At 50.5% G+C, this 26,546-nt stretch overlaps 2 protein-coding genes across 9 annotated transcripts in view; both read left to right on the forward strand.

The window, feature by feature from the left end:
- The window catches only part of actn1 (actinin, alpha 1), a 235,038-nt gene extending 215,543 nt beyond the window's left edge, over positions 1–19,495 (forward strand). For 2 of the 6 annotated variants that reach the window (XM_078233360.1, XM_078233361.1), the window contains exons 17-21: positions 281–427; positions 4,827–4,907; positions 5,280–5,345; positions 15,539–15,697; positions 18,949–19,495. In XM_078233360.1, coding sequence (XP_078089486.1) covers positions 281–427; positions 4,827–4,907; positions 5,280–5,345; positions 15,539–15,697; positions 18,949–19,107 — 612 coding nt within the window. In that variant the 3' untranslated portion in view covers positions 19,108–19,495. The remainder of the gene's footprint in view (positions 1–280; positions 428–4,826; positions 4,908–5,279; positions 5,346–15,538; positions 15,698–18,948) is intronic. The other 4 variants (XM_078233362.1, XM_078233363.1, XM_078233364.1 and 1 more) reach the window with 2 other exon arrangements.
- Positions 19,496–23,852: 4,357 nt separating this feature from the next.
- LOC144506941 (serine/arginine-rich splicing factor 5-like) overlaps positions 23,853–26,546 on the forward strand; it is a 43,072-nt gene continuing 40,378 nt past the window's right edge. The window contains exon 1 of one of the 3 annotated variants that reach the window (XM_078233348.1): positions 23,853–23,973. The gene's annotated coding sequence lies outside the window, so the exon portion shown is untranslated. The remainder of the gene's footprint in view (positions 23,974–26,546) is intronic. The other 2 variants (XM_078233349.1, XM_078233347.1) reach the window with 2 other exon arrangements.

The raw sequence follows: 26,546 nt of genomic DNA on the forward strand, positions 1-26,546 counted from the left end.
AGGGAAGATGCTCTTTTGAAGAATCAGTGTACATTTGATGGGCCAAATGGCCTCCTTCTGCACTATAGAGATTCTAAAGAGGAGATATGCCGACTGTTCCAGTTTGAATAGTTTTTGGTTCCTTCTTTCTTTAAGCCTACTGTTCATCCCTTTTTAAGGTGCAAATCTGCTCAGGGAAGCATCCTTCAGAAAGAACAGCAAATTGAAATGGGAGGAGAAATCATGGAGAATGCATTGGGCAAACGTTCTAATCTTGTTGACTTCCTTCTCTTTGTCCCAGCACATCCGAGTGGGCTGGGAACAGCTGCTCACCACCATTGCCAGGACAATCAACGAGATCGAGAACCAGGTCCTGACCAGGGATGCAAAGGGCATCAGTCAGGAGCAGATGAATGAGTTCCGAGCCTCGTTTAACCACTTCGACAGGGTAAGCTGACCAGTCTGATGTGCTGGCGATGCGTGTTTAGCTGAAAAATGTATTCCGTCTTCCTGCCCGAGGGTATTTGATGGCAGTATTTTCCTTCAGGAAGCAGGAAATGCTTTTTTAAAAAAGAAAGTAGAATATTTTGCCACAGAAAGTGAGCCATATTCTAACTGGAGCCACCGGCTGCTCCCGAACTTCAAGAGACCCAACTTATAGCAGAAGGAATTATTCTGTGCTGAAGATCTATTCATAAAGTAATGAATCAAATGTTGAAACTAAAGCATGCTTCATTAGAATTTCTCCATCCTCCCTTCTGTCCTAAAGGTAGAGATGCCCCATGCCAGGGTATAGTGTCCAGCAGTATTATCTCCAATGATCGTTCTCCATCTGTGAGTCTAGACATCAGTGTGTGTGGGATGGGGTTCCAGTGTCTAAACCCTCACCCTACATATGGCTCAGAACATAATGGGTCTCTGTAGGGGCCAGGGTAAAACTTCCCAAGTCGCCTTCTTGCCCCCTTGGCACCCCCAACCTGTCCACAATGTTATGGAGACGGGCAAGATCTAGGGCAGCCTGCCCATTCTCACCCTGATTAGGGTTCTAGAATGGTCAATTATTGACCAGTTGAGGGCCACTTCCAATTTTGGGTGGAGTATAAGGGCACGGGAAAAGCTCAGAGTCATAGAGGTTTACAGGTAGGAAACAGGCCCTTTGTCCCAACTTGTCCATGCCGCCCTTTTTTTAACCACTAAGCACCTCCTTCTCTGTAATATACACACCCCTCACGACATAATTATTTATTTCCCCAAGTTCCCTAACATCCATACCATTCTCTTGTGGATCTGCACATAGATAACCTTGTTGATCCTTAAGGGGCCCTATTCTCTCCCTAGTTACTCTTTACAGTAAACCCTGCTTGGGCTGGGGAGGGGGGGTGGTGTGTTTGTGTGCGTGCGCGTTGTTCTCAATCACCAGTCCCCCTTATAAATTGGTGCCCTAAAGTCTGATCAACCCACCGCCCCCCTTCCAGCTTGGTGATCCCACTCTGTCTAGCCTTGCCATCACAAACTCAACCCCCCGCCCCCCCCTACCCAGCTCCCCCTCCAAATTAGGCCTTCACATGTAGGGTTGTTGACACAGCTTGCCACCGCCGAGCGAATGTTGTGACCTGTTTCCTAAGACATTACCAACCTGCTTGGTGCTAGGTTGCAGCTAGCAATAACAAAACTTGAGTCATGACGAATGAATGTAGCTTCCAATTAGATTAAGAACGAACGTTGTGCAGTGTTCGATACTTTTTGTTTTACGTCCCTCAGCATCACAGACCATTCGTAGGAGGTCTGGTGGTGCAGTGGGTATCGCCCCTACCACAAGACTCTGGGTTCGAGTCCCACACCAGGACTTATTGGCGATGGAAGGATGGAATGTGGTTCAACGGGCTGATAATCAGCTCGGGAATCCTTCTATCACTATTCCCCAAAGGGTTAAAAAAAAAGCAGTGTGGATGTGGACTTACACCAACAACAACAACCACAGACCATTTACAAAGTCAGTGTTAAATTCTCTCCCAATTCTCATCTTAGTAAGAGGTCTCACAACACCAGGTTAAAGTCCAACAGGTTTATTTGGAATCACGAGCTTTCGGAGCGCTGCTCCTTCCATCAGGTCAACTCTCATCTTGGCCAGAGCAGGGAGACTTGCCGAGTCACGGATCATAAACTACAGCCCTGGTCCTACCATTCCGCCGCATTCACGTGCTACGCTAGTCCCCTCGGGTTAATGCCCTGGGGAGCTGCGGGTTAGGGTCCCCAGTTCCCGGGGACTCAGGAACAGGAAGGAGAAGGATGTCGTTGCTTGCTGTTCTTGGCAGCTGGATCAGTGAAACTTTGGCAGGGGGGGGGGAGCCTGAGGAGAAAAATAAAGAAGCACGTATTAATAAAACCAATACCACGAGGATTGTGCAATCCTTCTCATCAAAGTTGGATAATGCATTTCTGTTGTAAAATTGTTGCTTAAAAGCGCAAACAATAAGTGTTAACCCTTGCAATTGTTTCCTAAATTGCTACGAATATTACGATGTTATGTGCTTACGATGTTACGAAGATATTATGTGCTTAATTTTATTATTAATTTTAATTTACAGTGCATTAGTTACAGTGCCCAGTAAAAGGCCTGTTTAAATGTTGCAAGTTGTGAAAAATAGTGTCGAGAAAAGAAAAAGAAATGATTGGTATTTTTGAGTTGATTGAACACTTTGTTTTAAAGGATAAATATGTTTGACTTTGAAACGCTGACTGCACTTGCCTTCCTCTCTCTGCACTGCTGTCACTGCATATCCTTGCCCCCCACCCCCCGAGCACTGTTGTCCCTGCATTAAAGGATGCATCTGCCCTTGGATGTGCAGCTTTATAAACCTCTATTGTAAAATTGTGTAGAGAACTTGTTTGTTTTACAGTACTCCTGAATATTAAACCGACTGTTCTTTCCACTGGAATGGATTTGACAGGACGCTGGCAGGGATGAATTTTAACAATTATGTATAGAAATCATAGAAACCCTACAGTGCAGAAGGAGGCCATTCGGCCCATCGAGTCTGCACCGACCACAATCCCACCCAGGCCCTACCCCCACATATTTACCCGCTAATCCCTCTAACCTACACATCCCAGGACTCTAAGGGGCAATTTTTAACCTGGCCAATCAACCTAACCCGCACACCTTTGGACTGTGGGAGGAAACCGGAGCACCCGGAGGAAACCCACGCAGACACGAGGAGAATGTGCAAACTCCACACAGACAGTGACCCGAGCCGGGAATCGAACCCGGGACCCTGGAGCTGTGAAGCAGCAGTGCTAACCACTGTGCTACCGTGCCGCCCTATATAAGTGGGGACTGAGGTGAAGGGAGATTTTAATGACCATTTTTGAAATCACAATTTTTATTCCGTCCCTGGACAACACCAGCCTGAGGCTGCGAGCGTGCAGAAAGCTTTAAAGTTTATTTATTAGTGTCACAAGTAGGCTGACATTAACACTGCAATGAAGTTACTGTGAAAATCCCCTAGTCGCCTGGGAGAATTTAGCATGGCCAATGCACCCTAACCCACACATCTTTCGGACTGTGGGAGGAAACCGGAGCACCCGGAGGAAACCCACACAGACACGGGGAGAACTTGCAGACTCCACACAGACAGTAACCCGAGGCCGGGAATCGAACCCGGGTCCCTGGTGTTGTAAGGCAGCAGTGCTAACCACTGTGCCACTATGCAAGATGCCCTCTAATGTTGGAGGTCAAAGAGGTTTTTTTTTTAGTTTTCCATTTTCATAGAATCCCTACAGTGCAGAAGGCCATTCAGACTATCGAGTCTGTACCGATCACAATCCCACCAAGGTCCTATTCTCATAATACTCATATTTACCCTGCTAATCCCCTGACACTAGGGCCAATTTATCATGGCCAATCAACCTAACCCGCACATCTTTAGACTGTGGGAGAAAACCGGAGCACCCGGAGGAAACCCACGCAGACACGGGGCGAACGTGCAAACTCCACACAGACAGTCACCCAAGGCTGGAATTGAACCTGGGTCCCTGGCGCTGTGAGGCAACAGTGCTAACCACTGTGCCACCGTGCTGCCCTATTTATTTCTATTTTAAAAAAATAAGCAATTATTAAATGCATTGGTCTTCCCGCATATCAATATTGGAGAAGGTGGATGGGTCTCCTATCCATACCTTCAATTAGCCCTGTGGGGGGGTGTAGAGAGGCAAGGAAAGGAGAGATCTGGTCGGGCACACTGCTTCCATTGTGTGGCCGACTCCATTCCCGCCAGCCCTGAGCCTGGGCAACCTGTACCGCGATCACTTCAGGGAGCAAATCTGGTGACGAAAGTCCAACACCATTCTCTGAATCACCGTTGAGTTGTTCTGCATCGCACCCACGCTGGCAAATCCAGCGGTTATCCGGTAACATTGAGTGAAAATCTTCCCTTTTGATTTTTCTCAGAATTTCAGGAGTTAATGATTGGCACACGTGACCTCCCTGTCCTACCCTTAACTTGAAGCTAAATGACTCGCCTCTTGTGATGAGGAGGGAGTGAATTGTTAGTCTTGGTCCTTGTCAGACGAGCCACTGAAGAGTTCAGCTCCCCCGTGGTCTGGGACTGAGGCAAGATGATTGGCGACCGTGATGTTTGAACCGTTGTGATGTCTAATTTTGTGCACTTTGTTCTCCTCTTTCCACTGGCATGATCTCCTCCTTTTCTTCCTCCCCATTCTCCCCTTTGCATGGACGCCTCCCAACTGTTCACTCTTTCCCCGCCCCCTCTTTCCCCCCCCTTCACCCAACAACTGCTGCCTCCGTCACCATGCATGGCGTACCACGTTGGCATTGCCTAACCCAGGACCACTCTGGCACCCTCGGAGCAGAGGAGTTCAAAGCCTGCCTCATCAGCTTGGGGTACGATATTGGAAATGACACTCAGGTATTAACTGCTGGTGTGTGATGTGAAGTGTTCCAATCCGGTGCATTGAATTAACTAAACTTGTGTTTTTTTTTTCCTTTTTTTGTTTATCTGTCTTGACCTATCGTCCCTGTTTGTGGTGAATTCTCTTTTTTTTTGTAACTTGTCTTCCTCTCGAACCGACAATTTTCTCCGCGAAACCTTTTGAACCACTCTTTGTCTGCTTTTCACCTATTTTGATCTCTCTTGTTTTTGTTCTCCCACTTTGATTCATTGTTGAGACATTTTTCCATTTGGCCTTGTCTTGCTGTTTATTCCACTTTACTGTTGTGACTACCTTTCACTCTTTTTTTTTGTCCTGTTGTTGTCTTCTCCTTCCTCCTCTCTCTATAGAAGAGGACTGGAATGATGGACAGCGATGATTTCAAAGCTTGCCTTATCTCCATGGGTTACAATCTGGTATGGTGACTTCCCATTCTTTTTATTTTCAATGTATTACCTACCGCCTGGTTCTGCAGCTGAGTGATGGACGTAAGCGGATCTATGTTAACGGGTGTTCGTCGCAGGCGGTTTAGTGACCTTGCTTCATCCAAACTCCCAATACCTGTGTTTCCTTCAAAGTCTTACTTAAGTCGACTCAAACACTGAATGGGAAGCTGCAGCGGCCCCCCACGGGGTTTTCTTACTGGGCGGCAATATGTCTAGGCCTTTGGGTTTTCCATTTCGGAAGAATGGCTGGTTAACTCCACAACGTGGTCCCTGAACTGGTGCAAACTGGAAAGTCACGGGGCAGAATCAAAGTCCGTGACGTGAGTGGGCAACTATTCCACTGTGAAAATCTCAAGCACTTCATAACCGAAACTGCAAGATAGTCTTTTTTAACGACTAGTTTCTTCAGCTTACGCCATGTAACTTTCAAACGTATAGAGGTAGGGGAAGATAAGCATAGAACTTTGTCCAGTTCTGGGGCCCTGGCTTCTGGGGCCCTGGCTTCTGGGGCCGCGGCTTCTGGGGCCCTGGCTTCTGGGGCCCTGGCTTCTGGGGGGCCGCGGCCTCTGGGGGGCCATGGGGTCTGGGGCTGTAGGTTCTAGATCTATGGGTTCCAGGACTATTGGGAGCTTTCCAGACTAAAGTTTATAATAAGCAAAATACTGTGGAAGCTGAAATCTGAAACAAGAACAGAGGATGCTGAAAATGCTCAGCAGGTCTGGCAGCATCCGTGAGGAGAGAAAACAGAGTTAAATATTCGAGTCCTTTTGGCTCTTTGTCAGAACAGAAGGAGGGAGAATGTTTTAGATTTTAAGGTATCTGTGAGGGGTTGCAACAAAATGAGGCAAGTTTAAGAAACAAAGACAAAAACATGGCCTTGTGTGGGAGAGGAGTGTTTACATTGAGACAATCAATGTATGGGATATTAAAAATAGATAGATTTCCGTTGGGTAAGGCTATCATAGGATCCAGACAAAGGCACAACATGGAGCTGAGACGGAGATCAGCCATGATCTAATACATTGTTTCGCAAACATTTCTCTGCTGTGACTCCGTTTTAAAGTTTATTTATTAGTGTCACAAGTAGGCTTACATTAATACTGCAATGAAGTTACTGTGAAAATTCCCTTGTCACCACACTCCGGCGCCTGTTTGGGTACACTGAGGGAGAATTTAGCACGGTCAATGCACCTAACCAGCACGTCTTTTGGACTGTGGGAGGAAACCAGAGGAAACCCACGCAGACACGGGGAGAACGTGCAGATTCCACACAGACAGTGACCCAAGCCGGGAATTGAACCCGGGTCCATAACACTGTGAGGCAGCAGTGCTAACCACTGTGCCACCGTGCTGCACATCTGATTGAAAGGTGGGGCAGGCCTGAGGGACTGAATGGGGCTTTTTCCTGTTCCGTATGTTATGAAGTAAACATGGGGCAATTGGAGGGCACTGCAGCTTTTGGATGAAGCAATTTGCACGAAACTGTACCGTCAGTGAAAATGTAAATGTTCAGGACAGCTTGTGTGTGTTTTTTTTATGTTTGAGAAGATGTTCAGGACCTCACCAACTGGAGATTGAAAAATGGGAGTTGAATAAATGTAACCATCTCCAAAGATTCTTTAAAAAAAGGAAGAGGGTGAGAACACCTTGACGCAATTTCTTTTCAGTTTTAATGAGGTGGCACCCCTTCAGTCCTCCACAACTCTGGATAACCGGCAGAAAATTAGATTTCCTCTGTGCAGTTGTTCTGGATCTGCCTTGCAACGCCTGAAAGCGCGCTGGAAGCAGATGGAATGGTCTCTTTCAAGAGAGGATTAGATGAACTCGTGAAAAGTCATTTTCTTCGGAGCTAAAAGGAATTAAAGACCAGGGGAGTTGGGATTAATTGGATACCTCCAACAAAAGACCAGTACGGATACAATACAGTGGGCTGAATGGCCTCTTACTGTGCTGTAGGATTCTACAGAGCATGGTGGAACCTGTATCCTGTTAAAAAGGAGTGTTTAGATCATTGGCAATTTCTTTTAAATCTGTAGACTCGTGATTTAATTTGAATTCAGGTCCTAGAGTTGAAAGGTCAAGGTTCCAGTCAAGTGCCCACCCCCAATCTGAATGGATTCTCCTTGACACTTAAGTTACTGAATAATCATCAACATTCATGAATTCTCACCAATGGATCTATGTCTTGCAAATGGAATGTTTTCTAAACAACTTGGGGGAGGCGATGGCTTTGTGGTATTAATAGGCTAGGCTATTAATCCAGAAACGCAGCTAATGTTCTGGAGACCCGGGTTCGAATCCCGCCACGGCAGATGGAGGAATTTGAATTCAATAAAAAATATCTGGAAGTAAGAATCTGCTGATGACCGTGAAACCATTGTCGGAAAAACCCATCCGGTTCACTAATGTCCTTCAGGGAAGGAAATCTGCCGTCCTTACCTGGTCTGGCCTACATGTGACTCCAGAGCTACAGCAATGTGGTTGACTCTCAACAGCCCTCGGGCAACTAGGGATGGGCAATAATCATAGAATCATAGAAACCCTACAGTGCAGAAGGAGGCCATTCGGCCCATCGAGTCTGCACCGACCACAATCCCACCCAGGCCCTACCCCCACATATTTACCCGCTAATCCCTCTAACCTACTCATCCCAGGACTCTAAGGGGCAATTTTTATAACCTGGCCAATCAACCTAACCTGCACATCTTTGGACTGTGGGAGGAAACCGGAGCACCCGGAGGAAACCCACGCAGACACGAGGAGAATGTGCAAACTCCACACAGACAGTGACCCGAGCCGGGAATCGAACCCGGGACCCTGGAGCTGTGAAGCAGCAGTGCTAACCACTGTGCTACCGTGCCGCCCCATAAATGCTGGCCCAGCCAGCGATGCCCATGTCCCACAAATTAATAAAACAAAACTTGTGGGACTTGGCAGGTGGGACGGCTGGGGTTAGTTTTGCGAAGGACACTGCTGTCACAGTGTCTTGTTCGACAGGCGTGCAGAGCAGAGGAATGGAGCGACAGCCTGTTCTCCTGATTTGTGGCGCTCCTAATCATCCCAAGAGTCTTGCCAAATGAATCCTAGTACATTTGCACATCAGGATGAGCTGTCGACGGGAAGGCTATGCTGTATAAATGATCGGGAAGCTTGATGGTTTACTTATTGAATCCCGTCTCCCATTCAGAGCTGCATGTTGTGGCAAGACTGTGCTGATGTTTGTGGGTGATGCAGAGATGAGCAGAGTGTGGGGGAAGGTCACCGTACTTATACTGGGAGGGATGCTTTCCACAATTTTTTATTCATTCGTGGGACATGGGTGTCACTGGCTGGGCCAGCACTTATTGCCCATCTCCTGTTGCCCGAGGGCAGTTAAGAGTCAACCACATTGCTGTGACTCTGGAGTCACATGTAGGCCAGACCAGGTAAGGATGGCAGATTTCCTTCCCTAAAGGACATTAGCGAACCAGATGGCTTTTTCCGAAATCGACATGGTCATCAGTAGATTCTCAATTACAGATTTTTTTAAAAATTGAATTCAAATTCCACCATCTGCTGTGACGGGATTCGAACACGGGTCCCCAGAACATTAGATGAGTTTCTGGATTAATAATCTAGCGATAATACCAGTAGGCCATCACCTCCCTATCATAGACTGAATGATAAAGAGCATCCTGTTTTATGAAGAAAAGTTGAACCAACTTGGATTCTTTTCATTGGAGTGTTGGAGGATGAGGGGGGACCTGATTGAGGTTAAAAGATTATGACAGGCTTGGATAGAGTGGATAGTCAGAGTCTTTTTCCCAGGGTTGAAAGATCAATTACTCGGGGGCATAGGTTGAAAGTGAGAGGGGGAAGGAATAAAAGAGATGTAAGGGGCAAGTTTTTCGCATAGAGGTTGGTGAATGCCTGGAACGCGCTGCTGGAGGAGGTGGTGGAAGCAGATTCTATAACATCGTTCAAGAGGCATCTGGATAGATACATGAATAGGCCGGGAATAGCAGGATATGGACCAGGTAGAGGCAAGAAAATACAAGATTAGAGAGGCATCTGTGTCGGCACAGACTTGGTGGGCTGAAGGGCCTGTTTCTGTGCTATACTGTTCTTTGTTACACTGCGACTTACTAATGGCTGGGGGAGTACCTCATACCTACAGCGCGAGGGGAACTCTCCAGAGTTCGTGCTCAGGACAAAGATAAGTCCTCGATTTTCAGAGGTGGTGTGGGAAATGGGATTTGCTTGCAAAAAAAATCTAATTACAGGATGCAGTGTAACTGGTGTAACCTTCTTTGAGAAGGTGACCAAAGAGGTGGATGAGGGTAAAGCGGTTGATGTGGTGTATATGGATTTCAGCAAAGCGTTTGATAAGGTTCCCCATGGTAAGCTTTTGCAAAAAATGCGGACACATGGGATTGAGGGTGATTTAGTGGTTTGGATCAGGAATTGGCTAGCTGTAAGAAAACAAAGGGTGGTGGTTGATGGGAAATATCCTGGAGTTCAGTTACTAGTGGTGTACCGCAAGGATCTGTTTTGGGGCCACTGCTGTTTGTCATTTTTATTAATGACCTGTATGAGGGCGTAGAAGGATGGATTAGTAAATTTGCGGATGACACTAAAGTCGGTGGAGTTGTAGACAGTGCGGAGGGAAGTAGCAGATTACAGAGGGACATAGATAAGCTGCAGAGCTGGGCTGAGAGGTGGCAAATGGAGTTTAATGCGGAAAATTGTGAGGTGATTCACTTTGGAAGGAGTAACAGGAATACAGAGTACTGGGCTAATGGTAAGATACTTGGTAGTGTGGAGGAACAGAGGGATCTGGGTATCCATGTGCATAGATCCCTGAAAGTTGGCACCCAGGTTGATAGGGTTGTTAAGAAGGCGTACGGTGTGTTAGCTTTTATTGGTAGAGGGATTGAGTTTCGGAGCCAGGAGATCATGCTGCAACTGTACAAAACTCTGGTGCGGCCGCACTTGGGAGTATCGCGTACAGTTCTGGTCGCCGCATTATCGGAAAGATGTGGAAGTGTTGGAAAGGGTGCAGAGGAGGTTTACCAAAATGTTGCCTGGTATGGTGGGAAAATCGTATGAGGAAAGGCTGCGGGACTTGAGGTTGTTTTCGTTAGAGAGAAGAAGGTTAAGAGGTGACTTAATAGAGGCATACAAGATGATCAGAGGATTAGATAGGGTGGATAGTGAGAGCCTTTTTCCTCGGATGGTGATGGCTAACACGAGGGGACATAGCTTTAAATTGAGGGGTGATAGATATAGGACAGATGTTAGAGGTAGGTTCTTTATTCAGAGAGTAGTAAGGGAGTGGAATGCCCTGCCTTCAGCAGTGGTGGACTCGTCATCATTAAGAGCATTCAAATGGTTATTGGATAAACATATGGATGATATTGGAATAGTGTAGGTTAGATGGGCTTTAGATTGGTTTCACAGGTTGGCGCAACATCGAGGGCCAAAGGGCCTGTACTGCGCTGTAATGTTCTATGTTCTATGGTGGGAATTCATGACTGCATGAAGCATGGGCTTGTTTAGTAAGTCAGTTGTTAAAATAATATGCTCTGAGAGGGACTGTAAGGTTGATTGCAAACTGTCCTTCCAACTCTGGACCCCAGGTTCAAATCTAACCCAAATCATTCCGATGAAATTTCCTTTTTTTTTATATCGTTCTTACAAAACCTGTCCAGAGATTCCTTTCCCCTTTTTATTTTGCATCCTTGTTTTGGAGATTACATTTTATTCCCCTTACAATGATGACGAGTAAATCTATAAAGTCAGGAGGCCACAAGTATCCGCTGAGCCACTTTTTAGTGAATAAACTTGTGCTTTAACCCAGCAGGTAAGGAGTATTAATGCTTTGCCATGTAACTGATACGTGCCTTGCTTTTCAGAATTATGCCAACAGGCAACGAGCCACGTTTAGGTAACAGCCACTGAAAATGACAGTTAAAAGGTTAAAGTGTATTTATTAGTGTCACAAGTAGGCTTACATTAACACTGCAATGAAGTTACTGTGAAAATCCCCCAGTCGCCACACTCCGGCACCTGTTCGGGTACACTGAGGGAGAATTTAGCATGGCCAATGCACCTAACCCGCACGTCTTTCGGACTGTGGGAAGAAACCGGAGCACCCGGATGAAACCCACACAGACACGGGGAGAACGTGCAAACTCTGCACAGACAGTGACCCAAGCCGGGAATCGAACCCAGGACCCAGATGCTAAGACAGCAGTGCTAACCAGTGCGCCACCGTGCCGCCCAAGTCAGTGAGGCAGGCAACCAACTTTCCACAGGCACCCAGCTCTGTACCGAAGCCACACTTAGTCATATTTAAGAGTTCAGACTAAGATTATCTTTCTGCTCATCAGCAAGTTGAGGCCACACACTGATAATCTGTACAGTCTGGGTTTTAATCCCCAATCATAGAATGCAGAAGGAGGCCATTCGGCCCATTGGGCCTGCACTGACCACAATCCCACCCAGCCCCTATCCCCACAACCCCTCATATTTACCCTACTAATCCCCTGACACTAAGGGGTGATCAGCAAATCCCTGTGCTGATTTCAACCAGACTGACAATTGGGGGGGGGTCCATACACCCAACCTCTGTCCCCCTGGGTAAGAAGGGGGAAACCAGCTCGGGCTCCTGTCTGGATCACTGGGTGAACTCCAGGTGAGGACAGGGTTTGGACCTAGCTGGAGTTTCCCTGCCCCCGCTGAGGTGGGATATCCTGCAGACAAGGGCAGGGGCACATATCGGATCATTGTCACTGTCCCAAAGGGTGGCCAGCACCTGCGGAACTATCAACACTTGCGGGCTAGGAGCACAAAATTGGGGGGAAAAACTGGGAGACATCTGTCGAAATCTACAGTTGACCAATGAACCAATGGGGGCGGACTTGCCTTGTTGAGTGGTGAGGCTCTGAATATGTAAGGGCTGCAGAGAGAGAGGGGTTTGGATGCGTTAAAGATGGAGTTAATGCTATTTCCTACCCCCCGCCCCTTTCATTCGGAGTATAACTATATCATTGTGCAGCTAGCCTGTAGCAGGCTCAACCCCTACCCTGCCTCAACAATGGGATGCAAGTTGGATTTTCCCCACTCCCAGTTGACTGACTTGCCTTGTCAGGTGTACATTGCCAGATGGCTGGTTGGTTCCTTTTTATTTTTAACAATATATATAAGAATCCTGGAGCCCTGTAAATAAGAATGTGTGTCTGTGAGCAGCCATTGACACTCCTCCCCCCAAGGCTTCTCTCTCATTGCTAAGCTGTGAGGGACTGTCCTTGCCTGGTGCAATTCGTACCTATCCAAGGCAGCTAGCCTATCTACACCACTAACTTCTCTTCCTATCCCTACACCATCATAGCTGGAGTTCCTGCCAGGATCAATCTTTGGCCCCCTCCTCATCCCCATAACAGCTGCCTCTCGGTGCCATCATCCATTGCCATTGGGTCACCGTCGACATGTACGCTGATGCCACCCCCTCCCCAGCTTTACCTCGCCACCATTTCCCTTCAACCCTCACTGCCTCTGCTATCATAGAATCCTACAGTGCAGAAGGAGGCCATTTGGCCCATCGAGTCTGCACCGATCACAATCCCACCCAGGCCCTATCCCCACAACCCCACGTATTTAACCTACTAGCCCCCCTGACACTAAGGGGCAATTTAGCATGGCCAATCCACCTAACCCGCACATCTTTGGACTGTGGGAGGAAATCAGAGCACCCGGAGGAAACCCACGCAGACACGGGGAGAATGTGCAAATTCCACACGGACAGTGACCCAAGCCGGGAATCGAACCCGGGTCCCTGGCACTGTGAGGCAGCAGTGCTAACCACTGTGCCACCATGCTGCCCCTATCAGGTCAAGCATCCAATCTTGTAGAAAGTGTAACTTCCTCCAGTTCAATACTGGCAACATTGTCCTTTATCCTTCTAATACCAGCTCTGTACCACACTGCCAACTCTGCCACTGTCTCGGGTTGAAGGAAATGGTTTGCAAACTTGCTGTCCTATTGGATCTGAAAGTGAGCTTGCAGTTCCATATTCTGTCATAGAATCCCTACAGTGCAGAGGAGGCCATTTGGCCCATCGAGCCTGCAACAACTCTCTGACAGAGCATCTTACCCAGGCCCTATTCCCGTAATCCCATGTATTTACCACGCTAATCCCCCCCAACCCATACACCTCTGGACACTAAGGGGCAAGTAAACATGGCCAAATCATCTGACCTGTCCATCATGGCACAGTGGTTAGCATTGCTACCTCACAGCGTCAGGGACCCGGGTTCAATTCCGGCATCGGGTGACTGTCTGTGTGGAGTTTGCACGTTCTCCCCATGTCTGCGTGGGTTTCCTCCAGGTGTTCCGGTTTCCTCATACAGTCCAAAGATGTGCGGGTTAAGTTGATTGGTAAATTGTCCCTTATTGTCAGGGGTATTAGTAGGGTAAATACATGGGGTTAGGGGAATAGGGCCTGGGCGGATTGTGGTCGGTGCAGACTCGATGGGCTGAATGGCCTCCTTCTGCATTGTTGTGATTCTATGACTCTATAAAGATGTCCTCCATCACCCCTAATTCTGCTTGCCAGGGTCAGCTATTCCACCTTGCTGGCTTATATGGGTTCCCGGTACACTAAAGCCCCAAATTTAAAATTCTCAACCTTGAGTTTGAGTCTCTCCGTGGACTTTCCCTTCCCTGCCTGTAACCACTCCCAGCCTGAGAATCCTTTGCTGGATCTGTACTAATTGTGTTCCCTGCTACCTCTGGCTGCAACGTTGAAATTCTCCACCCCCCCCACAGATCTTCCTCTCCCCACCTGCTTCCCTTATAAACTCTGAACTGTTGGATCTCAAATGCCAAGTCATTGGGGACTGTTTTATGCTTAATCATTATTTAATTCTGCTGGGAATGTAGAGTTCTGGGGAGAGCTAGAATTTCCATTAGGGCCTTTCCCATCTTCAACATATTCCCCCAAAAAAATCCCCGCCAATTAATTCCCTATTTGTAAAAGCAAAATACTGTGGATGCTGGAATCTGAAACAAAGACAGAAAATGCTGGAAAATCTCAGCAGGTCTGACAGCATCTGTGGAGAGAGAATAGAGCCAATGTTTTGAGTCTGGATGACCCTTCAATCAGAACCTGCAATTGTAATGTGGAAGCAAAAGTGGGAATCAGTAGTTATGAGCTAAATGGTTAGTTCATTTATTCATATAATCCCTACATCGAAGAAGGAGGTTGTTTGGCCTATCAAGTCTGCATTAACATTCTGACGATAGTATCTTACCCAGGCCCATCCACCCCCTGCCCTATCTCCACAACATTCACCATGGCCAATCCACTTAACCTACACATTTTGAGACACTAATAGGGAATTTAGCATGGCCAGTCCACCTAATCTGCACATCTTTGGAGTGTGGCAGGAAACCGGAGCACCCGGAGGAAACCCAGGCAGACACGGGGAGAACGTGCAAACCCCACACAGACAGTGACCCGAGCCGGGAATCGAACCTGGATCCCTGGCGCTGTGAGACAGCAGTGCTAACCACTGTGCCACTCTGTTATTCTGGGGCTAAAAAAACACATCCCTGGCCCTTGTTAGGAGAGGGAATTGGATGTCATTGGGTCTTTTATGTCTGTCTGCACATCAGACGGATCCTTGGTTTCGCATCTCCTAGAGAAGTGTGAGAATGTTGCACTCTTTCATTGCTGCATCAGAGTGTCAGTTAGATTATGTGCTGAAGTCCTGGAATATGGAGTTTGAACCACAACTCTCTCTCTGGAATTTTACCTCTCCGCCCTCCACGGGAATCGGAGCGGGCGAGGGGTGGACAATGGAAAGGTTTGTCGACCTCTGGCGGGATTTTACGGTTTCGGGACGAGCGAGGCCGTGAAATCCCGCCCTCTGAGTCGGAGCCGAGCTAATATTTCCAACAAGAAATTTGGCGTGTAGAATGCTGATTTTGTGCTTGTATCACGCTGACTGTACCAGTTCACCACCTGTCCATCGTTATTCCCTGGTTGAACACCATTTTGCTGCTGTAACTATGCTGAGGTCCACAGGAGTGAACGAGGGCAGTAATGTGGGAAAGTGCGCACTTTTCTCCTTGACTCTGACAAGACATTGGTACAATTGCTGTGTGGTTGATGATTTCAGAGCGAAGCAGAGTTTGGACGCATCATGAACATTGTTGACCCCAACAACATGGGCGTCGTAACCTTCCAGGCCTTCCTGGACTTCATGTCTCGGGAAACCACGGACACTGACACCGCGGACCAGGTCATGGCGTCGTTTAAAGTTCTAGCAGGCGACAAGGTGAGTTTCTCGAATTTAATACCGACACGGCGAAGATGCCGACTTCTATTCCGTTCATTTGATGTAGATCATCTCTTCACCAGGGTGTTATAATCCAGGTCAGAAGCAAGGTTCTTTATGGAATCAGCCTAGGTCATAAGTTTTACACTTTGAATTTGGCTAGGGTGAGCATGAGATGTTTCACTTCAGGTATGATTCAAATGACCCACTAGGGAGCTTTTATCAAACAAAGTTTATTTAAGAATATAGTTAACATGTACAGAAAGAAAATTAGCAATAGCTTTTACCAATTCCAAACAAGAAAAAAAAACCGACCATGATATTGTATAAATTTCAACAATTAAATGCACTGTATCAATGCAACAAACCTCCTTATCAACATACACTTGCCACAGGTTTAGCACAGAAAACAAGGATGCTCACGAGATTTTGCAGCTCAGCAATTCCTGCTGTGAATTAGTCCTTTGGGTAGAGAATTGAGGCGCTGGCTTCTCCATTCTGGAAATCCCAGCATCTCGAGGTAGAGATAGAGCCACTGCTGACCTCAAGCTAGCAAAACACCCACAGCAAAATGTTTGCTCCAGGAAGGCAAGAAAACCTGCTTACAGCTAACCAGTGAAATTCCAAATACCAGGGAGAGATACAAACACCCTGCCTTCAGCCAGGAGTCCACACATCTTCTAACTAAAAAAAAACAGCCAGCAGCCAAAACTGAAAGTAAAAGAACTCTTGTCACCTGACCTGTCAATCAATCCACCCACAACAATTCAAAAGAGTTGTAAACTCCCAGAAAGTGCGTGAGGCCCAGATTTTAAAATAACCAAAACCCCATTTAAGCAGCAATAAAAGGACATCTACTCAGGCAGCCGATGCCACAGTGAAAAAAAAACAAAGCTGCTTATAACTGCAGAGAAGATGATTTAAAAAATATACATTTCTCAAAGGGAAAGTGGCGTCACAAGGGGCAGAAACTGACACTTGCGTCTTTAGCCTGTGGTCAATATAGTGAGACTGCATTTTTATTAACTTTGTGGGGTTGTTATAAAGATTTCCGTTGGGGCTCAGACCCTCACATTCCATTTCTACCATTTCAAGAGACTGAAATGTATTTGAGGGGGTGAATTTAGACATGGGGAGGGGCACAAAGCAGGAGCTTTTGGATCAGAGTCTGTTATATTCGCTATTTGATATTCCATTCCCCTCCTTTCAATGGCACTAAATATGAAATGATTTGCATAATGGTTGACAAATGTAATTTCCATTGTCTTCACCATCATCATGTGTAATTTTACTCCCACACTTTTTCAACATTTGATTTTTTTAATGTGTTTCTTCATAAGAATTTTCCTGCCCTGTATTCTATTTATACCATTTCTACAGACTGAAATGTTTACGCTTTAGATTTTTGTAAAATAAAAAGGGCGAGTTTAAAGTTTATTTATTAGTGTTGCAAGTAGGCTTACATTAACACTGCAATGAAGTTACTGCGAAAATCCCCCAGTCGCCACACTCTGGTGCCTGTTCGGGTACACTGAGGGAGAATTTAGCATGGCCAATGCATGTAACCCGCATGTCTTTCGGACTGTGGGAGGAAACCGGAGCACCCGGAGGGAACCCACGCAGACAAGGGCAGAATGTGCAAACTTCACACAGTTACCCAAGCCGCGAATCATAGAATCCTACAGTGCAGAAGGAGGCCATTCGGCCCATCGAGTCTGCACTGACTAAATCCCACCCAGACCCTATCCCCGTAACCTCATGCATTTACCCTAGCTAGTCCCCCTGACACTAAGGGGCAATTTAGCATGGCCAATCCACCTAACTTACACATGTTTGGACTGTGGGAGGAAACCGGAGCACCCGGAGGAAACCCACACAGACACGGGGAGAACGTGCAGACTCCACACAGACAGTGACCCGAGCCGGGAATCGAACCCAGGTCCCTGGCACTGTGAGGCAGCTGTGCTAACCACTGTGCGCAATTAACGGTGAAACCCTCTTTGAATTATAAAGTGAATGGGAATTTGTGCGCAATTTAACATCGGAGCAAGGTAATTATTTTTAATCGATTTGTCTAAGAATGAGAATAGATGGAGATGTTAGAGGGAGAATGAAGAAAAACCTGGGGTGGTGGGTATCTGGAATTCAACTGCCTAAGATGGTGGTTGCAGCTGGAACACTCAACTCATTTAAACGTTACCTGGATCAGAGCTTGAGGTTCTGGAACCTGCCAGGGTTACGGACAAGGTGCAAGGGAATGGGGTTAAAATAAGAGGCTAGTTTCTTTTTTCTCTCTTTGGCCGGCGCGGGCATGATGGGCTGAATGGCCTCTTTCCACTCCGTAACATTTCTATGAGGAAACTCCTGTTAGGGAGCAGATCAGAGACTCCAAGGTATATCATGAAGTTAGCCTAGACCCCAGCTTTTCTTGATTTTGGCATTAGTGTGAAGATAAGGTGTTTCACTCCAGGTATGATTCTATTGACCCACTAGGGAGCTTTTATTAAAACAAACTTTATTTAACAACGCAGTTAAAATATAACAAGAAGAATTAACACAACTTTTGCCAATTGGAAATTCTTAAACATGACAACGTAGAATTCTTAACATCTAACTATCTCTACAGTTCCAATGTAAGCAATATCCTCATAAATCCCTCTTCAGACTAAGTTAGCACAAAAAGAAAATATACAGGCTCCCGAGGATGCGAGATTTCCAGATTTTTAACCCCTCAGAACAGACACAGAAAGACACCTGTCTTCTGACTCCCAAACAGCAGCCTCCAGAGGGAGAAAGGTATTTCCTGGCAGATCCCAGTTGCCAAATCCAGAGAGGGAAAGATACACAGAGAAAGCTACCCCTCTCAAAAAGATCCCAAGCAGCAACTGACTTGATTTCTCTGTGCAAGTCTAGTCCCAGCCAGTCACATGATGTTTCCTGTCAATCAACCGAATCAAGTCCTACTGTGAAAAACCCGAGGGGAAAACACTAAAATACCAGAACGGCATTAGCCCAGCTTAAAACAAACATTTTAGCAATTACGATCAATTATGCTGCTGCAGTAACAACAGGGGCTGCCAGTTACAGACAAAGCGGCACCGGTTAATAGAACTGACTGCTTTAAAAAAAAAACTCCTGCGCAAGAAACATGACACAAATCCATTTCTTAAAGGCACAGTATCGTCACAAGAGTAAATGTTAACCGGAAGGAGCCGCTGGGTTTAAGGGCCTTATTTTCTTCCATCTTGCAGAACTACATCACGGCGGATGAGCTGCGTCGCGAATTACCTCCAGACCAGGCAGAGTACTGCATCGCGAGGATGGCGCCGTACACAGGGCCAGACGCCATCCCGGGCTCCCTGGACTACATGTCCTTCTCCACAGCGCTGTACGGCGAAAGTGACCTCTAACTCTGCATCTTTTGTGTGCGAACCAGTGTCGGCGCACCTCTATTTGGCTTTAAACTAAAGAAATTGCGGAATGTCTGCTTGAGCTGGCAAGTGCAGTTTACAGAAGAAATATTTTCTTCTTCCGGCGACTTCAAAACATATTTTATTATCGAAATAGGGTATTTTTCTCAAAACGTTCCAAAAAAAAAGAAGAGAGAGAGAATCGAAAATGCACCATTTACTTTTGTTGTGATACCTGTAGTTAAGCACAAGGTTGCAAATCCATGATTTTCTACTAATGTACACGTTTTATGTATATGAAATAAGACCACGTTGTAACTCACCGTTGCACAGATCTAAGCAAGTTCACTCATTACACTGCATAATAAAGGATTTATTTTATAAGTAAGTTCAGCATTTTCAGACTTTTCTTTTTTTAAACATATCACCTTGCCTTGTATAAAGTTTGAAGTTTATTTATTATTAGTCACAAATAAGGCTTACATTAACACTGCAGTGACGTTACTGTGAAATTCCCCCAGTTGCCACATTCCAGTGCCCGTTCGGTTCAATGCACCTAACCAGCACGTCTTTCGGACTGTGGGAGGAAACCCACGCAGACATGGGGAGAATGTGCAGACTCCACACAGACAGTGACCCAAGCCAGGAATCGAACCCAGGTCCCTGGTGCTGTGAGGCAGTAGTGCTAAGCTAACCAGCACGTCTTTCAGACTGTGGGAGGAAACCGGAGCACCCGGAGGAAACCCACACAGAGAGAACGTGCAAACTCCACACAGACACAGACAGTGACCCGAGGCCGGGACTCAAATCCAGGTCCCTGGCGCTATGAGGCAGCAGTGCGAACCACTGCGCCACCGTGCCACCCACATATGTGATGGATGCCATTGTTTTAGTATTTTAAATTTATTTTCCCCCTGCCCCCCGAAATGTCCACGATCACAATATAGGCATTCAGTGTGTGGTTTCAAATGTTTACAGTGAAAATATTCTGGTGGGGAAAAGGCCTCAATAAGATTGCATTGCAGAACTGGTTAGCTCAGTTGGCTGGATGGCTGGCTCCTATTGCAGAGCGACCCCAATAGCATGGGTTCAATTCCCGGACCGGCTGAGGTTATTCATGAAGGCCCCTCTCAACCTTGGCCCTCACCTGAGGTGTGGTGATCCTCAGGTTAAATCACCACCAGTCAACTTATGGTCTGCTGGATCTATGCTGACTATGGGAACCTGGTATTTCAGCTCCGGTCCTGCGTTCTCTGGAGTCTGGGATGCCCAACCTGTGGCCTGGGACTTGCACGTGTCCCCTTTCTCTCTTTTCCCCCCACACCTCCCCTAGCCCCGGAAATCCAACCCTCAAAAGTGGGGCAACCCAGATTGATTCACTGGCTGATCCTGTGTGAATCTTGCAAGCCCAGAGGTTTGTACAGATCTCTGCTTGGTGCTGTTGCCTTGCTGTTGGCTAGATTCTAAATTCAATGCACCAAGATCAGTTAATGTCAGCAGATTGAGATATATAAATATGTTTAGGGACAGATTAATGGAAACTTTTCTTTTGAAATGAACAAGCGTTTTCCCTTCTCCCGTGGTTCCATAGCGTTCCTCTGTACAGCCCAGCAAAAAATGCTCTGATATCCCTGCTTTGTGATCTAGTTGTTGAAGATTATAGGTGGGAGAGAAGAGATGGAACATATTGGTTACTTCTGAACCAAATACAGAATCACAAATATGTTTTGTGTCCACCTGCATTGGGAGAGGCGGGTCCCATGACATCATATGGGTGTTGCTAATCATCTTCACTTGCACCTCTTTCAATTTGGTCGATTGCATTCGCTGCTCCCAATGTGGTCTCCTCTATATCGGAGAGACCAAGTGTAAACTGGGTGATCACTTTGCTGAGCACCTTCGGTCTGTGCGCAATCAGGACCCTGACCTTCTGGTTGCTGCCATTTTAACACACGATCCTGCTCCCATGCCCACATGTCTGTCCTTGGCCTGCTGCAATGTTCCAGTGAAGCTCAACGCAAACTGGAGGAACAGCATCTCATCTTCTGGCTAGGCCCTTTACAGCCTTCCGGTCTCAACATCGAGTTCAACAACTTCAGATGATAAGTAGAGCCTGGGGCGGGGCGGGGGAGGGGGTGTTGAAGAGGGTTGCGTCCATGACAGTATCCTGGCAATGCCCACTGGCACTGCCGGGGGACGTCCCTTGGGGAGGTTCATGGTAGGGGAGGGAGGGTGGTTCCTTTGGGGGGGGGGGGGGGGGGGATCCTGTGCCCATGGGTGGGGGTCGTTCCCTGGGGAGAGAGGGGATCCCTCGTCTGTGTGTGTGGGGGGTGGATTTGTATTTTTTTTGTTTTCAGGTCAAGGCACCCTGATCTGTCAGAGGACGGGGTTGATGGAGGGGTGGGTTCGTTCAGAGTTCGACTCGCCCGCATGATGAGGTGGGACCTGCCTCTTGGCAAAACCCCCAAGGGAACTGGTGGGCTTCCCAAGGCAGCTGGTGGGCTTCCCAAGGCAGCTGGTGGTCTTCCCAAGGCAGCTGGTGGTCTTCCCAAGGCAGCTGGTGGTCTTCCCAAGGCAGCTGGTGGGCTTCCCAAGGCAGGTGGTGGGCTTCCCAAGGCAGGTGGCGGGCTTCCCAAGGCAGCTGGTGGTCTTCCCAAGGCAGCTGGTGGTCTTCCCAAGGCAGGTGGCGGGCTTCCCAAGGCAGCTGGTGGGTTTCCCAAGGGAGCTGGTGGGTTTCCCAAGGGAGCTGGCCTTTCCCGCCCAAGACAACACCTTGAAAAACAAATCATAAAATTCCGCCTGTTATTTATCAAATAATGAACACTTGAGGCAATTTGGGAATTGAGTTGCTTGGAGCACAGGAGCTTCCTATATCCCAGATACACTGAGTAGTGAGGAGAGCCAAAAGCTGCAATGTTTCGGCCTCATCCCTGCTGGGAGTGTGTAATTATGGTAAGGTGACAAGTTTATTTATTAGTGTCACAAGTAGGCTTACATTAACACCAATGAAGTTACTGTGAAAATCCCCTAGTTGCCACACTCCGGCGCCTGTTCGGGTACACTGAGGGAGAATTTAGAGGCCAAATACCTACCCAGCACATCTTTCGGACTGTGGGAGGGAAACCGGAGCACCCGGAGGAAACCCACGCAGATACGGGGAGAACGTGCAGACTCTGCACAGACAGTGACCCAAGCCGGGAATTGAACCCAGGTCCCTGGCGCCGTGAGGCAGCAGTGCTAACCACTGTGGCACCGTGCCGCCTCGGGGGGGTTTCCATTCTATATTCAGACTAGGACTGAACAATGGAAAGAAAGACAAGTAGATAATATCCAGAAGACAAATGACACCTGGATAAGTCATGGTAAATGTGTGGGGTTATGTGGATGGGGTGGGGGAGAGAGCCTGGGAATGACACTCTATCAGAGAGTCAGTGCAGACTCGATGGGCCAAATGGCCTCCTTCTGCACTGTAGGGATTCTAAAATTCTTGCATTGGTCCAGATGCAAGATTGTATGAGTGGAAGATGAAAAAGCTTTATAAATATAAAATCACCGAATTGTCAATTGCAGAAGGAGGTGGCCATTCAGCCCATTGTGTCTTGTGCTAGCTCGCTACATTTTTTTAAATTCATGGGATATGGGTATCACTGGCTGGGCCAGCATTTATTGTCCATCCCTGAGGGCAGTTGAGAGTCAACCACATTGCTGTGGTTCTGGAGTCACATGTAGACCAGACCGGGTAAGGACGGCAGATTTCCTTCTCTAAAGGACATCAATGAACCAGATGGGTTTTTCCGACAATCAACAATGCTTTCACGATCATCAGTAGATTCTTAATTCCAGATACTTTTTTATTGAATTCAAATTTCACCATCTGCTGTGGTGGGATTTGAATCTGGGTCCCCAGAGCATCAGCTGAGTTTCTGGATCAATAGTTTAGCGATAATTCCACTCGGCCATCGCCTCCCTCCTATGAACGAATGGATAATTCACTTGGTGCCACGTCCTCAACTTTTTCCCCGTAACCTGCACACACTCCCCCTCAGTCTTTGGTCTAATTTGCCATTTGGAAGCCTCGGTTGGATCTGCCTCTCTTCATGTCTCTATTTTCAGCAACATTGTGTGAAGACCATCCTTCACAACAAGCAGCAATCGCTGCAGCAACATGTGGAGTTATTCTGAAATCTATTGTTAAATCATTAGAAATGAATAAACATCCCCTTTGGAAAACTTCCACACAAAACAATTCCACTTCATTCTGTAACAGCTGCACTCTTCCGCCTTGAGAAAGGATTTGCAAACTACTCCAATTACAGCTGAGGGAGCGGCTCCTCCTCCCAGCCGGCAGGGGGCAGTGCAGCCTGGCTTCCCACAGTGCAGGCTGGTCCTCCCAGCCGGCAGGGGGCAGTGCAGCTTGGCTTCCCACAGTGCAGGCTGGTCCTCCCAGCCGGCAGGGGGCAGTGTAGCCTGGCTTCCCACAGCGCAGGCTGGTCCTCCCAGCCGGCAGGGGGCAGTGCAGCCTGGCTCCCACAATACAGGCTGGTCCTCCCAGCCGGCAGGGGGCAGTGCAACCTGGCTCCCACAGCGCATGGTGGTCCTCCCAGCCGGCAGGGGGCAGTGTAGCCTGGCACCCACAGTGCAGGCTGGTCCTCCCAGCCGGCAGGGGGCAGTGTAGCCTGGCACCCACAGTGCAGGCTGGTCCTCCCAGCCGGCAGGGGGCAGTGTAGCCTGGCACCCACAGTGCAGGCTGGTCCTCCCAGCCGACAGGGGGCAGTGGCGGGAGGGTCGTTGTTGAGGCCTCTCTTGACCCCGGACTGGAGCTGCCCGAGCTTCGGGAGGTGGCGGCTGTTGGTCAGCAGGGAAAAGGTTTGGGAGAGAAAGAGGAAAAGGAGAGAGTGAGAGTGTGTGTGAGAGAGAGCGAGAGAGAGGGGGGCTGGAGATGTGGAATAAAACCCAGCCTTTGCTGCCCTCAGATGAAACCTGTTGCTGGGCTCCTACGGGGGGGGGGGGGGGGGGCTGGGAGAGGGGGGGGGGCTGGGGGTCTGGGAGAGGGGGGGGGGCTGGGGGTCTGGGAGAGGGGGGGGGCTGGGGGTCTGGGAGAGGGGGGGGCTGGGGGTCTGGGAGAGGGGGGGGCTGGGGGTCTGGGAGAGGGGGGGGGTCTGGGAGAGGGGGGAGGGCTGGGGGTCTGGGAGAGGGGGGAGGGCTGGGGGTCTGGGAGAGGGGGGGGGGCTGGGGGTCTGGGAGAGGGGGGGGCTGGGGGTCTGGGAGAGGGGGGGGCTGGGGGTCTGGGGGGGGGGGGCTGGGGGTCTGGGAGGGGGGGGGCTGGGGGTCTGGGAGGGGGGGGGCTGGGGGTCTGGGAGGGGGGGGCTGGGGGTCTGGGAGGGGGGGGGTCTGGGAGGGGGGGGCTGGGGGTCTGGGAGGGGGGGGGTCTGGGAGGGGGGGGCTGGGGGTCTGGGAGGGGGGGGGGGCTGGGGGTCTGGGAGGGGGGGGGGGCTGGGGGTCTGGGAGGGGGGGGGGGCTGGGGGTCTGGGAGAGGGGGGGGGCTGGGGGTCTGGGAGAGGGGGGGTCTGGGAGAGGGGGGGGGGGCTGGGGGTCTGGGAGAGGGGGGTCTGGGAGAGGGGGGGGGGCTGGGGGTCTGGAGAGGGGGGTCTGGGAGAGGGGGGGCTGGGGGTCTGGGAGAGGGGGGGGGGCTGGGGGTCTGGGAGAGGGGGGGGGCTGGGGTCTGGGAGAGGGGGGGGTCTGGGAGAGGGGGAGCGCTGGGGGTCTGGGAGAGGGGGGGGTCTGGGAGAGGGGGGGCGCTGGGGGTCTGGGAGAGGGGGGGGTCTGGGAGAGGGGGGGGGGTCTGGGGGGGGTGGCTGGGGGTCTGGGAGAGGGGGGGGTGGCTGGGGGTCTGGGAGAGGGGGGGGTGGCTGGGGGTCTGGGAGAGGGGGGGGGGGCTGGGGGTCTGGGAGAGGGGGGGCGCTGGGGGTCTGGGAGAGGGGGGGGGCTGGGGGTCTGGGAGAGGGGGGGGTGGCTGGGGGTCTGGAGAGGGGGGGGGGTGGCTGGGGGTCTGGGAGAGGGGGGGGGCTGGGAGAGGGGGGGGCGCTGGGGGTCTGGGAGAGGGGGGGCTGGGGGCTGGGAGAGGGGGGGGGCTGGGGGGCTGGGAGAGGGGGGGGGCTGGGGGTCTGGGAGGGGGGGGGCTGGGGGTCTGGGAGAGGGGGGGGGCTGGGGGGCTGGGAGAGGGGGGGGGGCTGGGGGTCTGGGAGAGGGGGGGGGGCTGGGGGTCTGGGAGAGGGGGGGGGCTGTGGGTCTGGGAGAGGGGGGGGCTGGGGGTCTGTGAGATGGGGGGGGCTGGGAGAGGGGGGGGTCTGGGGGTCTGGGAGAGGGGGGGTCTGGGAGAGGGGGGGCTGGGGGTCTGGGAGAGGGGGGGCTGGGGGTCTGGGAGAGGGGGGGCTGGGGGTCTGGGAGAGGAGAGGGGGGGCTGGGAGAGGAGAGGGGGGGCTGGGGGTCTGGGAGAGGAGAGAGGGGGGGACTGGGGGAGAGGGGGGGGCTGGGGAGAGGGGGGGGCTGGGGGAGAGGGGGGGCTGGGGGACAGGGGGGGGCTGGGGGAGAGGGGGGGGCTGGGGGAGAGGGGGGGGCGCTGGGGGAGAGGGGGGGCGCTGGGGGAGAGGGGGGGGGTGGGGGAGAGGGGGGGGCTGGGGGAGAGGGGGGGGCTGGGGGAGGGGGGGCTGGGGGAGAGGGGGGCTGGGGGAGGGGGGGCTGGGGGAGAGGGGGGGCTGGGGGAGGGGGGAGGCTGAGGGGGGGTCTGGGGGGGAGGGGAGGCTGAGGGGGGGTCTGTGGGGGAGGGGGGTGCTGAGGGAGAGGTGGGGAGGGGGTGCTGAGGGAGAGGTGGGGAGGGGGTGCTGAGGGAGAGGTGGGGAGCGGGGGTCTGAGGGAGAGGTGGGTCTGAGGGAGGGGTAGGTCTGAGGGAGAGGTGGGGGAGGGGGGGGTCTGAGGAAGAGGTGGGGAGGGGTGGGTCTGAGGGAGAGGTGGGGAGGGGGGGTCTGAGGGGGAGGGGGGGTCTGAGGCTGAGGGAGAGGTGGGGAGGGGGGGTCTGAGGGGGAGGGGGGTCTGAGGGAGGGGCGGGTCTGAGGGAGAGGTGGGGAGGGGGTCTGAGGAGAGGTGGGGAGGGGGTCTGAGGGAGAGGTGGGGAGGGGGGTCTGAGGGAGAGGTGGGGAGGGGGGGTCTGAGGGAGAGGTGGGGAGGGGGGGTCTGAGGGAGAGGTGGGGAGGGGGGGCTGAGGGAGAGGTGGGGAGGGGGGGGCTGAGTGAGAGGTGGGGGGGGCTGAGGGAGAGGTGGGGAGGGGGGGGCTGAGGGAGAGGTGGGGAGGGGGGGCTGAGGGGAGAGGTGGGGAGGGGGGGCTGAGGGAGAGGTGGGGAGGGGGGGCTGAGGGAGAGGTGGGGAGGGGGGGCTGAGGGAGA

Source organism: Mustelus asterias, chromosome 18, assembly GCF_964213995.1.
Source record: "Mustelus asterias chromosome 18, sMusAst1.hap1.1, whole genome shotgun sequence".
NCBI lineage: Eukaryota > Metazoa > Chordata > Chondrichthyes > Carcharhiniformes > Triakidae > Mustelus > Mustelus asterias.